We start from the raw sequence: 14,126 nt of genomic DNA, 5'->3' as shown, positions 1-14,126 counted from the left end.
TTTTGAGGTTGGATTAGACGTTTCATTACATCAATGGCACTTGTCCTACTTGATATTTGATTGACCTGACGTAATGGTGTGTAACTTGTCATTAAAAAGTGACTAAATCGAGATGGGCAAAGATGAATCATTAAACTGTTTAAAGAATTATATAAAGTTGATGGAAATCTAAGGTTTGCAGTAAAAGCAGACATTGAAGAAGATATTATAGAATTCATATCATATACAGTTGCTTCATCAACTCCAAATTGTGTGTGAGCAATATCTGCTAATGCCGAGTTATCAAATACAACAACTGATTGACATTCTGTGATTAAACGTCTTAGAGTTAATATAGAATTATAGGGAGAAACAACAACATCGGGATTTTCTTTTACCATTACACTAAATGAAGTTAGTATATTCTTTGGATACTTTTCACTAATCATTTCCATAATTTTACTTCCTAAACCACTTCCAGTTCCTCCACAAATAGAATGACAGAAGAAAAATCCTTCTAAACTATCGCAATGTTCTACCTCTCTATCAATAATTTCTTCTATCTCACTCATTTTCTCTGTGGTGTAATATCCATTTGCCCATGAATTTCCCGCTCCATTATTTGTTGGTATAATAAAGTTTTCTGGATTATAAAAATTACTCCACACACTTGTTCTTATTGAGTCAAGCACTCGTGGTTCAAGGTCAATGTTAATGGATCTTGGGACATACCGTTGGTCGTCTGCTTGATAAAAAAATACATCTTTTCTGTCATCAATAAATTCATTTGTAGATAATGACCCATCAGGTAATATTCCATGCTCTGAACATATTTTCTTAAAAAAGTCACTTCCTAACTGATTTCCACATTGTCCAATATTTAAAGTAATAATCTCTCGTGGCATCTTCACTAAAATCTGTTTGATTTGGAAAAATATTTTTCTTTTTCTTTTCTCTTTTTATTATTAATAACATAAATAATAAAAATACTGTTATAAAAACTAAAACAATCAAAAACCATTATAGAGAGAAAGATATTATCAATTATTCAATTCTAACGTAAGAAATTCTTCTGTATCTAATTTTTTTTTATAATTCCTTTTTGTTTTTTAAATAATATTACAAAAAGTTTATGACTCTGTAGTCATCTTTATTTATTTTAAAATTATTTTCATGATTAAACTCTTTTACATTTAGACCGTTTGTTCAATTCTGTGATGAACTACTAAAGAATTATTTTTATTTTCATTCCATAGCTTGAATATTTCCATAACTTATTTTCATCCAGAAACACGATGCTGTATATATATAACTTCAATGTTTGTATCTTTTTAACAAGAAACATGAAATTACCCTGTTTTTATTATGTTGATATAATTAAAAATTTTAGTCTCTCTAATCAATACCTCAATTAATACTTTTATATAACCCAATGTATATCTTTTTTTCACTACTATCATTCTTTTTTACAAGTTATGTTGTTTTTGTTGTGGTGATGCTAATTTACACTATACATTCTTGACTATTCTATTTTAGTTTTTATTATAATTTATCATTTTCTTAATATTTTTCTTTGTTAAGATTCCTTATCTTAACATTCCTTCATGATTATTACAGACATATTCATTGTTATTGTTAGCATTAACTTTTAAGTCCATAATATATAAAAAATCCAATGTATTAAATAGAAACCAAAAAGATTTATTGAACAATCAAGTATTGAGTCTAGATTTACTAAAATAGAGTGAATATGAGTGTAATATATAAACATGTTCTAACTCAATACTATGATGGCATTCTTTGTTTTTGTTTTAAAAAAATTTCATCACTCTTACTACTCTTAATAATTATATTTTTTTTTTCCACGTTATGAATACCATTAAAATTTAGTTAATTACTTTGTCATATTTATTCTTGTACTACAAATTAATAATTATGAAAGAATAGTACTAATTTTTCTATCAAAGATTGGTTGTTTTAAGTATCTATTTACTGATCTTTTTTTATTACATTTATTCATCTAATACTCTTTTATTACTATCATTGTTCTTTTTTTGGTAAGTTATCCTTAGTTTTAATTCAATTCACATATAAAACACTTTTGAAATATTGCATTTCATTCTTTTCTCGTGGACGTTTTTCTAATATCTTGAATTAATAATAATATATCGTTTAATACTATTGTTTTAAAGAAATGTAGTAATTTACAGTTGAACCAACTCTTTATTTAATTAACTCAACAATATTAGTTTGTTAAAAATACAAAGATGATGTCTAAATTTTATTAGTAAAACCATTAATTAAACTTGTTTGTATATTTTAGGTTTCATTAGTCTTTTATGAGTTTTAAAACAATTCTATTAGTGTATATAAAATTATGTCTCACACATTAAAATCGCGACCAATTTTATTAACAACATAAACATTTCTTTATTTATTGTTGTATTAAAAATAATGAAATTTTCATTATAATCAATTTAGTTTCTTTGATATCTACCATAATTTAATTTTGTTTATTTGTTACAGGTCTAATATTTTTGATTAGTGCGATTTGAAGAGAGCATGATGGTAACATTCTAAACTCGTAATTATCTTATGAAGAAATTCATTCAATCTTATTTTTCTATATTAATTCTCTAAGTTATTGTTAATATTTTATAACCTTATTTATGTTGTGTTAATTTCTTTAATAAAATAGTAAACTCATTTTATCTATTTACAATATATTCTTTCTGTAACATAAATATTATCTCTACCATTTATTATTTCTGTTTTAATTTTTATGAATTTTTAAATCTACTTGTCTTATCTTATAAGAATTGATTTCTATAGTAGTCTAGAAATTAACGTAATGTTGTTAGCGTATTTAGTCCATTTTTATGTTTATTATATTCACTCTTTCAATACTCTTGTTTTTTTGTTCTATAAAGAATTGTTGTGTTGTTAAGTGCTAGTTCTTTCATAATAGATACCTTAAAAACATTTTTATTTAGATTACTGGATTTACTTCTCTTTGTTATCTCTTCTATTTTCTGTTTCAATACTGATTTCATATTTTATTTAACAAATAATAATAAAGAGTATTTTAATATAATTTAACGTTTTACTTCACCAAACTCAACTTAATGATAATATAATTAGTTTAACGTTGTCCTTTCTTTTTCAATGGTTTTCTTCTTTTCATTCATTGAGAATAATTATTCTATTATTAATATGAAACCTTTCACCTCTTTTTTTGTTATTTTTTATATGGTTTTGTTTTTCATAACCTTTTCTTTATTTGTATTATTGTATAATTTTTAACTAAATCGAACAATTTCTATTCATGGTTTTGGAACAGTTGTTCTCCTTTCATAACTTCTTAGCACTTACATTTTAGTTCTGTTTATCTTTATTTTTTAAATATAACTCTGTACACAATTTATAATGTTTCATGGTTCTTTTACTTATAACGTAATGGAGTTTTTCTTTTATTAGAAAACACCACTTTTTGCTATTTACAGATTCACATCAACGTCTGTTGTTTGTTCGGTATTAATTCAGTTAAGTTATATAATGAGACACCACCTCCTTTATTTGAGTATTATTATTTAATTTGTTTATAATCTCAACTTCATTAAATAACATTCAGAGTTCTACAATTTAACTAATTGGTAGTTCTTTACATTTTTAAAACAGATAGAAACTTATTTAAAACTCTGTTTAAATATTAAACAAGATTTAGAATTTTTTAATATAAAGTGTTACACAAAATAGTAAAATATCAAAAAAGATAAACAATTTAGTTCAGAAACAATTCAATGATACAAAACGTATTTAGTAAAATTAGAAATACTAAAATTAACCCACCATGATTTAATTGAATAAAAAAGAAGAAAAATAGATGAATACCAAAAAAATTCAATGAAATAAGAACAGGCTAAAGGAATATTATTCCCAAGGATTCATTCCAGTCATTAAGGAGTCCTTATTTTTTGTATCGAATGAAGGCTCTCTTTTGAATGGTTTAAAGTTTGGATTAAAAAAGCTAATGAATTGACCTACTCTTTGCATTCTAGTATCTAAATTATCAACACGAGATTTTAAGGTAAAAAGCATTTCGTTCAATTGTTGAAGATCATTTTGGGTATGAAGAGATTCCTTTTGTAATTCTCTTAACTTATCTAATAACATTTTATATAATTCAGTATTTTCAGCGTCTGCCTTTTTACTGTGTTGCCTTTGAATACGGGTTAATAATTCTGGTTTATCTTTGCAGAAATTTGGGTGCTGGAAACACTGTCCTTGAGGATGATCAACTTTGTGGAAACCATAAATATTTAACTGACGAACAAATGATGAGAAATTGTTGTGTTTAAAAAATCTAGGTAGGTATTTAGCTGACAATTCTATTGGCTCAAGAACAACAAACCCATTTCTGTTTGGCTCATCACACCATCTCATCTTTATTTGTAAGTTGTAATTAAATTTTTAACTGAAAATATAATAACAAAAGAAAAACTAAAACAATAACACTACACAAACTAAGTGTTGACTTTCAGGATTATTAACAAGTTCATACAATTTAAGAATAAATGGTGTAGGTGTAGTATTCTCCTTAAGCTTATTCATGGCGTTCATTGAATTGGTAGATGAACCAAAAAAACTAACTTTCTAGAAGTCGTATACTTGAAATAATATACCTTATATTTACATTTAATATACTTCCTTTTCCTTCTTTTTTTTTCTTAGAAGAAAATTATTTTTGTTCTAGAATTCTTAATTAATTTTTAAATGAAGACATTATTTTTTTTTATCTAACTAAAACAAGAAGTCAACGATATTCATATTATTCTTTTTAATTTACACTCTCCTTCAAAAATTAGGTAATGGAGATACAAACTGAGTAAATTGGGTGTACTGGTGTAATTCATCTATAGATGGTCTATTTTCTTTATCATTTTTCCAAGACATTTCAACACATTCTTCGATAGATCTATCATTAATCAATGTTGAAATAGGACGAATCCCTGAATTAATAGCGCGGATTAATTTGCCTTTATTTGATATTTCTTGGAAGGGATGAACTGTAGTTGTTAGATAAAATATATTCATTGCCCACATATAAACATCAGTAGTTTCATCAAGGTCTAATTCATTTAGTAGTTCTGGTGGACAATACCTTATCTTTCTTTTCTTCCAATTCGCAACTTCTTGTTTTCTATCATGGCTAAACGATGAACTATCCATATCACTAAGCTTAACATCATATTTTTCAGTTAATAGAATATTAGATGGTGTAAGATTTAGATGAAGGACATTTTTTTTATGAAGAAATGATAATCCTTGTAATGTTTGACCAATTATTTTGTGTTGAACATCCTTGATCTGAATATAAGGATCATACCGTTGAACAGCATCAAGTAGTGATTCTCTTTCTGCATATTCCATAACAATTAATTCAGGATTAATATTACCTCCGAATATTTTAATTATATGCTCATTTTTTACTTTCTTAAGTTGATAAATTGATTCAGCAATCTGATTTGAATTATGTGGTTGTGTTAATACCTTCACACAAACCTTCTTTAATCTCCACATTCCATAATATGTTTTTGCATGGTCATTACTAAAAAGAGGAGGTAATGTAAAAGCAATATCTTTAATAGCAATAATTTTAGAACTTGCTTTTTTAACAAATATACTAATGATTAAAACACAAACGATGCATACAGCAACAACAAATGTTGTAACAAAAACAATAATTATGATTCGTTTCATTTTTAAGTTTTTTGATGGAAGTAATGATTCATTTAAAATTTCATAGCCATTTTGATTAATAAAACCAAGACGGTTTAATTGACTTTTAGGTTGGACTTCATATATTGAAAACAAAAATTTATCACGTTCTCCGTTCATATTAAAAGAAAATAATCCAGACATCCCATTGTATTGAGTACTTATAAGTCTTTCATAAATTGAGAGAGGAGAAAGTGATTTGTTAGACTGAATTTGAATTCCATGAGAAGCAACAAGCATTGCATCAAAAAGAAATGCTTGGTAGGGGACATAGTCTTGGCTCAATCGATAAGTGTGATCTCTTGAAACTGTTGGTGCAATGATAAATGTATACTTTCTGTGTTGTAATTGTTTAATAAAATAATCAGTATCTGAAGAGGCATAAATTCCAAAAAAGATAATAACTGGAATGTCTTTATCAACTTCTGATGATAAAAGTAAATTTAATGTTTCATTTGATAGATCAGTAACAATGATTGAATCGAAATGAGAAGGTAATTGAGGTCGAGAAAGAATAATTGTGTCTTTGAAGTCTTTTTTTTTAAGTAAATTAATCACATTAGTAAATAGATAAGATTTTGATGGGACTAAAGAAACACTAAGAGAACTAATATGATCACTTCCAACAAGTTTTACAAATGGTTTTTGGTTTTCAAGATAATAATCAGGAAAACGACTTTGTTCTATCCCAATAAGTACAGCCTCATTTGTATCATTACCAATAAAAAACAAATGCTCAAATGTATCACCACCACCAAATTTTAAAGTAAATTTATCATGAGTTAATGATGGTGCAAATTTTTTCCAAAGACTAACGAAAGAGCAATTTTTGGTTTCATTGTAATAAACTCTAATAACAGGAAGATGCGGTTGAGAGTACACAGCAAAAACAAAGATAAAAAACAAGATCATTTCATTTTCTTTCTTACTCAAATAATAATACTTTTAAAGTGATTTCTTTTCTTCTGAAATAATATCCTCAATTTTTTTATATTTTTAAAAAATAAAAATAATAAAAAAATAGTAAAGATATAGATTGAGATAAAAAGAGGGTTTGAATATCTTCTTTTGTTTCAGTCAAACAACATGGTTTGTTTTTATCATTTGAATAGAAACGAAAAGTAAGTTAAAGACAAGGTATTAATAAGAAATAGGCTAGAGGACCAAGACACCACTTGAAGAGATTAAATGCACCACACCATTGGATGCTTTCTAAATTAGGAGGAACTTTTGCACCAAAACCATCACATGGACCACATGGAATGAAAGAATGTCTTCCACTTATTCTCATTTTGAGAAATAGATTAAATTATGCATTAAATGGAAGAGAAGTTACAATGATTGTTAAGAACAGAACAATCAAAATTGACGGAAAGATTAGAACTGACACCAGATATCCAGTTGGGTTTATGGATGTTCTTTCTATCCCAAGAACTAAAGAAAACTTTAGATTAATGTATAACACTAAAAGAAGATTCTGCTTAGTTCCATTGACTGCTGAACAAGCAAAAGTTTGTTTTTATTAATTTTAAATTAAAAATTGTGTTTAACTTGTCACAAAGAAACTGATCAATTACATATGATGAATTTCTTGGAGAACTGAATTTAAATTGAAGACAGTTTATATTTGTTGCAAAGAACTGATGTTATTGGTAGTTTCGTGATATTTAAATGACGAGTTTATATAAACAAGAAGAATACTTATTTTATTAGTTCAAGTTATGTAAAATTGAAAAGAGAGTTCTTGGAACAGGTGCTATTCCATACATTGTTACTCATGATGGTAGAACTATTAGATATCCACATCCAGAACTTCAAGCTAATGATACAATCAAACTTAATCTTGAAACAGGAAAAATTGTTGATTTTGTTAAGTTTGATATTGGAAATACTGCTATGATGATTGGTGGTAATGGTATGGGTCGTGTTGGAGTTATTGTTAAAAGAGAAGTTCATCCAGGGTCATTTGAAATTGTTCACATTAAAGATGCTAAAGGAAACACCTTCACTACTAGATTAAACAATGTCTTTGTTATTGGTAAAGGAACAGAAACTCTTGTTAATCTTCCACTTGATAAAGGAATTAAGAAACCATTATTACAACAAGTCAATGAAACTATTAAGAAGAACAAGATGCAAAAGGCTGGTATTCAAAAAGCATCAAAGAAATCAAAGACCACTACTGAAAAGAAAGTTACACCAAAAGCTATTGTAGAAAAGAAAGAAGAACAAGTTGAAAAGATTTACAAGAAATATCCAAAGAAACAAGCAGCACCAAAGAAATCTAAAGGAAACAAGAAAGTAGTTCCAGGCAAGAAAATTGGTAAGAAATAATTCATTTAATTTTGTGTTCAAGAGAATAATTTGTATTTTTCATTTTTATTAAAAACATTTTTTCTTTAATTATAAGGAAAATTATTGATATTGATATTTTATTTATTTTTAATTAAAAAGTAATTAATTGTTTTTGTTTTGTGTTATAAATTTACTTCTTTTAAAAACTGAAAGAGAAGCACTTTTTTCTTCTATCTCATTATTAACACTTTTGGATTAAAGTGCTATTAATATAAATTGTGTTAAAAGTATAAACAATTTATTTTTCTTTTTGTGTAAAGGAGTTGTAATGAATGTAATGAAACGTTATTTAGTATTTATAATGTTATAACATCAAAAAAATAGATACAACCTCACCAATGATGAATTAATTATTTTAGAAAAGTTTGTTTGTGATATTGTGGTTATTCTAAGTCAAACACGATAAGAAAATGATAAAGAAATAAATTAAAAGAGAGTTTTGAGAGAAAATTAATGTTGAAGAACAACCATAAACTAATAAGTCATCTCTCTTCCAAAATATAAATTAATACAACAGAGTCTTAATGATTTCTAAAGAATCCAATTAAATTGATATATAAAGGAAAAATAATAATTTAAAATTTAACTAAAGCAAACTTAATTAATGAACTTTAGAAATGATTTGGATAAGATCAACAAGTCTGTTAGAATATCCCCATTCATTATCGTACCATGAAACTAATTTAACAAAGTGTGGATTCAAAAGAATAGTAGCAGCTGCATCGAAAATTGATGATCTATTGTCATGGACAAAATCTGATGAAACAACAAGATCTTCAGTATATCCAAGAATTCCTTTCATTTCTCCTTCTGATGCTTTCTTAATGGCAGCTTTAATTGATTCAACAGTTACTTCTTTTTCGAGTCTGCATGTTAAATCAACACATGAAACATCTGGTGTTCCAACTCTGAATGACATACCAGTAAGTTTGCCATTAAGAGATGGAATAACTTTTCCAACAGCCTTGGCTGCTCCAGTGCTAGCTGGAATAATGTTAGCACATGCACATCTACCTGCTCTCCAATCTTTTCCTGATGGTCCATCAACTGTCTTTTGAGTAGCAGTAGTAGCATGAATAGTTGTCATAAGACCTTCAACAATTCCAAATTCATTATTAATAACTTTAGCAAGTGGTGCAAGACAGTTAGTTGTGCATGATGCATTTGAAATAATGTTCATTTCTGGTTTGTATGCTTCAGTGTTAACTCCAACAACAAACATTGGAGCATCAGCAGATGGGGCTGAAATAATGACTTTCTTAGCTCCTCCCTTAATATGTGCTTCAGCCTTTGGAATAGTAGTGAAAACTCCAGTTGATTCAACAACATAATCAACTCCAAGTTCTCCCCATCCAATTTGAGCTGGGTCTCTTTCAGCTTTAACAACAATCTTATGTCCATTAACAATAATAGCATTTTCACCTGCTTCAACAGTTCCTTCGAATTGTCTATGGACGGTATCATATTTTAATAAGTAAACCATGTATTTTGGATCCATGAATGGATCATTGATAGCAACTAATTCAAAATCTTTTCTTTCAAGAACGACTCTAGCAACAAGTCTTCCAATTCTTCCAAAACCATTAATACCGACCTTAATTGACATAATACTTAATGAATGAAGAGAAGAGTTCAAAGTGTTGTTTATAACCGTTGTTGTACGTGTTCAACCGTAATTTCCACGTAATGAAAACTACTATTTATGTCACAAATTTTCTTATTTTTTTTATCTTTTAAAAATAAAAATGTGGTATTTCAAATAGTAAATAAAAAACAATACAAACAAAAGATAAAAAATAAGAAAATTAAAGTTGAAAAATATGTGTTAAGCTATTGGATATGTCGTGGTTCAATTGGTGGTAAATCGTGTTGAGGTCGTTTACATCCACCGTCGGTTGGTTTTGTAATACAACTTTTTGAAGTTTGTTTGTTATTAAGTTCAGGCGGTAAAGGTGGTGTGGTACAATTAATTGGTTTAGCTGAGGCCATAAAGACTAATAACTCTCTTCCTTCAAGGATAAAATGGTGAACGTCTTGAACCAAAGATAGTGCATCATTTACTGAATAAAAATCTATAAATCCAAAACCGAGAGAAAGACAATTTCTGTCGTCATAAATAACTCTTGATTGAATTGGGTTATACTGTTGAAAATAAAATTGAAGGTCATTATCATTCCATCTATAAGGAATTCCTTGAACCATTAAAGAGAGTACATTATTATTTTCTTCATAAAACGTTTGAATTCTAGTATCTGAAGGACTATCAATAAAAGGTTCATCACTATCATCTTCAAAAATTACTTTTTGTTCTGTTGGAGTTGATATATGTAAATGTGCTTCTTCATTTTCTTTTAATTCTTTAGTAGGTTCAGTGTTATTTTCATCATTTTTAATTTGTTTTGAGTTTTCAGAAAGGTTTTCTGTTAATTTAAAAGGAGTTTTAATTTCTTTTTCATTTATTTTAATTTCTTGAATTTGAGGTTTAATTTTTATTTTAGTTTTTTCTTTAGTAACTGAATTAATAATTTTTTGTAATTCAAGTTGTTGTTTAGATGATTTAAGTTTACATTTAATTTGACAATTTTCAATTATTAATCCATCAACTTTTTTGATTATAGTCTCAGCACCTTCTCTAGTTTTAACTTTTAAACTTCCACAACCAGTGAATGATTTAGTAATTTTATTAGTATCTATTTTAATACTAAAAATAATTACACCAAATGATTCTATGAATTTTTTAATTTTATCTTTTGTCCAGTTTTTAGGAAATTCTCGAAAAGAGAATTCATATAATGTTATTATTTTTTTTTGTTCAGTTTTATCTTTTCTTTGAGGAACATTATGTTGAGAAGTAGTAATACACTGACCTTTTTCTTCTTTATTTGGTTGACTAAGTTTTAATGAAAATACTTTTCCTCTATATTTAATTCCATTAAATTTCTGTATTACTTTATTTGCTTCATTTAAACTAGAAAAATAAATAAATGCATACCCTTTTGATATTTTAGACTCTTTATCATAAATTATTAATGCTTTTAGTGGATGAAATTCTTTAAAATATTCCAATACATCATGTTCTTTCCAAGTAAATGGAATATTAAATATACGTACTGTTATTATGCCTTTTAATGAAGATGAATTTGATTGTTTTAAAGCGTTAGTAAAAAAACTGATTTGTTTTGGTTGTGAATTTGCGTGTTGTAAATAAAGTTTATGTCCTTTGATTATTTTTTCATTATAATTATCTATAACATTATTTGCAATAATTGAAGTGTAGAAATAAATAAATCCATACCCTTTTGAAAGGTGAGTCTTTTTATCAATTGGGACATTTACTTTTGAAGGTGAGCATTGTTTAAAATAATTTTGTAAATCATCTGTTTTCCATTCATTAGGAATTCCTTCAACATAAACGCATTGGAGCTGTACATTATTTTCATGTTTAAGTTCATTTTGTATTCTCATCTTTCTTTCATTTTGAGTTATATTCACTGTGTAAGGTTTATTAATTGATTGTAATTGTTCTTCAGTATTATTTATGTTAGTTGACATATTTTATATAACTGAAAAAACTGAATGAATAACAAATTTTTTTATTTCATATTTTTTATATTTTTTGAAAATAAAATTTTTTTATAATAAAATTTTATTATTAGCTTCTAAAACAATCTTGAGTTACTTCTTGTTTATATTTAACTAACTTTTAAAATCCCAAATTATACAGATAATGGGCATTATTGAGTCTATGAAAATAGTTTTGGTATTTGATAAATTTTCTTTTTTAAGAACAAGTATATTTGTTTTTTGACTTTTTATGGTTTTGTTTAATGAAAATAATTAGGGAGTAAAAACAATAAATTAGAAGTTAAAAGAGAATTGATTTTGATCAATAATAAGTTCTCCATTGCTTTGAAGAACACTACTGAGTAAATTGTGATTAATTTCAATTAAATCCATGATTAAGTTATCAAATGGAATGATTTTATTTGAAATATAGATTCCAGTGATATTTTCAAGTCTGTTAATTCCAGATTTTCCATCTGTTATTTTAGTTTCTAATTCAACTCCATATTCACGAAGAATGTCTTCCATTAAATGAATTACTTCGATTTTTTTATTGTTTTGATATCTCCTTATTGCTGTTTTCTCAGTCACTCCTCGTTGAATGTCAAACAAGTACATTTCATTACATCGTTTTTTAAGGAATGAATAAACATCTAATTTATCTTCATCATGTTCAATTGAATTAATTCTGAAGAATTGTTCAGTTACACAACTTCTTCTAGTTGGTTTTTTAATAGTTATACGACACCATTTACTTAAAAGACAAATACAAAGTGTTTGTTGAAGAGTGAAATTGTTTCTAGCTTCTCTTGATGCTCTTAATACAGGAATTCTTTTTTCAATAGGTGTTTTACATACTCTGTTTTCATCCCCATTAATTTTAATTTCAGGTGGAAGAGTACAACCTCTAATCCCTTGTTCTTTTATTTCTTCGATTTCGAACTTAAATGGATTAAACATTACTTGGCTTTTCCAAGATTAGTTTTTGCTTAAATATCAAAAGTTTCGTTTTATCCATATTCTGATCTCATTTTTTTTGATTTGTTTTGTTAATAATTTCGTCATCATTTTCGTTTTAATCTTCTTTGAGTGTTGATAAATTAACCAATAATTTCTTGGTTTTTTTAATAAAAGACTTCATTTTTAGGTATGACCCAGCCGGAGATATGATAAGAAGCTGTTATTAATTAAGAGTTATGGGGGTAAGAAATATAGTTTGTTGAGTATCCTAAGTTCTTTAGAATATGAAGTACTTTGTTTTAGAAATACTTAAAGTATTAAAAAATAGTTTATAAATATTACAAATGAACAAAGAAGAATAAGTACAATAACTATTATAAGAAACTAATGATATTTATATAATAGTTAAAAGATTAAATGTTTTAGATAGTTTTTTAATCAAATATAGACATTTAGAAAAACTATTTATTTTTTTATTTTTTGAATGGTTATTTTATTTTCTTTATGAAGAAAAGGTTACTTTTAGAATTAAATATATTACATTCTTGAAACAACATACTTCTTTTTATTTATATTTTTAAAGTATTTATTCTTTATTATGTAAATATTGATTATTTTAATTAATTAAAGACATTAAATATAACAAGAGTGTTTAAAAATAATATATTATTTTGTTTAATCACATAATTAAAAATTAAAGAAAATATGTTTTCCAACTCTTAACTAATAATCATTCAATATTAAAATGATTATTATTTTTTGTTTAATTATTATTATAACCTTTATAATATTCAAATAATCTAATAAAATAATGTATTGTAAATTACAATTTATTCCTAAAACTTATGAAACTTCTATTATTAGTTCATTGAGTAATAATTATTTTACTATAAGTATTTTAAATTAGTGTAACTTAGAAGTAACGGTTTATACTAACACAATTATTATCCAATTAATAATTTATAATTTATAATTTAAAAATATTTATCAATACTATCTTAGAATTTTTATAAAAAAAACTCCATTACTTTATCTTTTAAAACTAGAAGTAATTTATTTGTTCAAAGTTTATAATTTATTATGTCTTGGTAATAATTTAATTAATTTTTAATAGTTCAAATAATCATTTATTATTATTATTGTACCTTTCATTTCCATATCACAACCTTTATAATATTTCTTCTATAATCATTCAATTTTTTCTATAATTTATAATTTAATTCTATATCTTGTTTCGATCATTTATTTTTCCTTTTAAATATTAATTTACTTTTATTTCTTATTTCTTTGAAAAAGAAACATATGATTTATTGCTTCTCAAAAATAATGAATTTATATTTATTTTATCATTATTTCCATTTTTATATAACTAATAGTTATTTGATTTACAAACATGATAAAAAGAATTATTTTGGAGTTACTGACATGTTATTTAATTTTAAAGACAAAATACTTAATGATATAAATTTTAGTTGTAGTACAAGAAATTT

The 14,126-nt window shown here is 25.8% G+C and overlaps 7 protein-coding genes across 7 annotated transcripts, besides 18 other annotated features; 1 reads left to right on the top strand and 6 right to left on the bottom strand.

Annotated features, from left to right (window-relative positions):
* Nucleotides 1-45: 45 nt before the first annotated feature.
* Nucleotides 46-884, bottom strand: EDI_031940 (tubulin gamma chain, putative; the record flags this gene model as incomplete). The annotated part of the gene is made up of 2 exons (XM_001740388.1): nucleotides 46-65; nucleotides 104-884. The coding sequence occupies 2 exons, from the start codon at nucleotides 882-884 to the stop codon at nucleotides 46-48; spliced, it is 801 nt and encodes a 266-aa protein (XP_001740440.1).
* Nucleotides 885-935: 51 nt separating this feature from the next.
* Nucleotides 936-968: a sequence feature (AT_rich).
* A 90-nt stretch (nucleotides 969-1,058) lies between these two features.
* Nucleotides 1,059-1,101: a sequence feature (AT_rich).
* A 27-nt stretch (nucleotides 1,102-1,128) lies between these two features.
* Nucleotides 1,129-1,151: a sequence feature (AT_rich).
* Nucleotides 1,152-1,507: 356 nt separating this feature from the next.
* Nucleotides 1,508-1,550: a sequence feature (AT_rich).
* Nucleotides 1,551-1,819: 269 nt separating this feature from the next.
* Nucleotides 1,820-1,841: a sequence feature (AT_rich).
* Nucleotides 1,842-3,030: 1,189 nt separating this feature from the next.
* Nucleotides 3,031-3,078: a sequence feature (AT_rich).
* Nucleotides 3,079-3,909: 831 nt separating this feature from the next.
* On the bottom strand, nucleotides 3,910-4,599 carry EDI_031930 (heat stress transcription factor C-1, putative; the record flags this gene model as incomplete). Its single annotated transcript, XM_001740387.1, has 2 exons — nucleotides 3,910-4,422; nucleotides 4,504-4,599. The coding sequence occupies 2 exons, from the start codon at nucleotides 4,597-4,599 to the stop codon at nucleotides 3,910-3,912; spliced, it is 609 nt and encodes a 202-aa protein (XP_001740439.1).
* A 234-nt stretch (nucleotides 4,600-4,833) lies between these two features.
* Nucleotides 4,834-6,669, bottom strand: EDI_031920 (serine-threonine protein kinase, putative; the record flags this gene model as incomplete). Its single annotated transcript, XM_001740386.1, has 1 exon — nucleotides 4,834-6,669. One exon carries the CDS (start codon nucleotides 6,667-6,669, stop codon nucleotides 4,834-4,836), a length of 1,836 nt encoding a protein of 611 aa, XP_001740438.1.
* A 69-nt stretch (nucleotides 6,670-6,738) lies between these two features.
* Nucleotides 6,739-6,780: a sequence feature (AT_rich).
* A 182-nt stretch (nucleotides 6,781-6,962) lies between these two features.
* EDI_031910 (40S ribosomal protein S4, X isoform, putative) lies at nucleotides 6,963-8,091 on the top strand (the record flags this gene model as incomplete). Its single annotated transcript, XM_001740385.1, has 2 exons — nucleotides 6,963-7,268; nucleotides 7,471-8,091. The coding sequence occupies 2 exons, from the start codon at nucleotides 6,963-6,965 to the stop codon at nucleotides 8,089-8,091; spliced, it is 927 nt and encodes a 308-aa protein (XP_001740437.1).
* Nucleotides 7,274-7,299: a sequence feature (AT_rich).
* A 24-nt stretch (nucleotides 8,092-8,115) lies between the features above and the next one.
* Nucleotides 8,116-8,220: a sequence feature (AT_rich).
* A 455-nt stretch (nucleotides 8,221-8,675) lies between these two features.
* Nucleotides 8,676-8,698: a sequence feature (AT_rich).
* A 15-nt stretch (nucleotides 8,699-8,713) lies between these two features.
* On the bottom strand, nucleotides 8,714-9,718 carry EDI_031900 (glyceraldehyde-3-phosphate dehydrogenase, putative; the record flags this gene model as incomplete). Its single annotated transcript, XM_001740384.1, has 1 exon — nucleotides 8,714-9,718. The coding sequence occupies one exon, from the start codon at nucleotides 9,716-9,718 to the stop codon at nucleotides 8,714-8,716; it is 1,005 nt and encodes a 334-aa protein (XP_001740436.1).
* Nucleotides 9,719-9,821: 103 nt separating this feature from the next.
* Nucleotides 9,822-9,859: a sequence feature (AT_rich).
* An 83-nt stretch (nucleotides 9,860-9,942) lies between these two features.
* Nucleotides 9,943-11,664, bottom strand: EDI_031890 (RNA-binding protein, putative; the record flags this gene model as incomplete). The annotated part of the gene is made up of 1 exon (XM_001740383.1): nucleotides 9,943-11,664. One exon carries the CDS (start codon nucleotides 11,662-11,664, stop codon nucleotides 9,943-9,945), a length of 1,722 nt encoding a protein of 573 aa, XP_001740435.1.
* Nucleotides 11,665-11,697: 33 nt separating this feature from the next.
* Nucleotides 11,698-11,767: a sequence feature (AT_rich).
* A 203-nt stretch (nucleotides 11,768-11,970) lies between these two features.
* On the bottom strand, nucleotides 11,971-12,636 carry EDI_031880 (uncharacterized protein; the record flags this gene model as incomplete). The annotated part of the gene is made up of 1 exon (XM_001740382.1): nucleotides 11,971-12,636. One exon carries the CDS (start codon nucleotides 12,634-12,636, stop codon nucleotides 11,971-11,973), a length of 666 nt encoding a protein of 221 aa, XP_001740434.1.
* Nucleotides 12,637-13,026: 390 nt separating this feature from the next.
* Nucleotides 13,027-13,118: a sequence feature (AT_rich).
* An 80-nt stretch (nucleotides 13,119-13,198) lies between these two features.
* Nucleotides 13,199-13,471: a sequence feature (AT_rich).
* Nucleotides 13,472-13,586: 115 nt separating this feature from the next.
* Nucleotides 13,587-13,655: a sequence feature (AT_rich).
* Nucleotides 13,656-13,725: 70 nt separating this feature from the next.
* Nucleotides 13,726-13,777: a sequence feature (AT_rich).
* A 53-nt stretch (nucleotides 13,778-13,830) lies between these two features.
* Nucleotides 13,831-13,858: a sequence feature (AT_rich).
* Nucleotides 13,859-13,955: 97 nt separating this feature from the next.
* Nucleotides 13,956-13,991: a sequence feature (AT_rich).
* The last annotated feature ends 135 nt before the right edge of the window (nucleotides 13,992-14,126 follow it).

This window comes from Entamoeba dispar, genomic scaffold, assembly GCF_000209125.1.
Source record: "Entamoeba dispar SAW760 scf_1105229462895 genomic scaffold, whole genome shotgun sequence".
NCBI lineage: Eukaryota > Evosea > Mastigamoebida > Endamoebidae > Entamoeba > Entamoeba dispar.
Note: the sequence above shows the minus strand (reverse complement) of the source record. Positions and strands in the feature narration are given on the sequence as shown.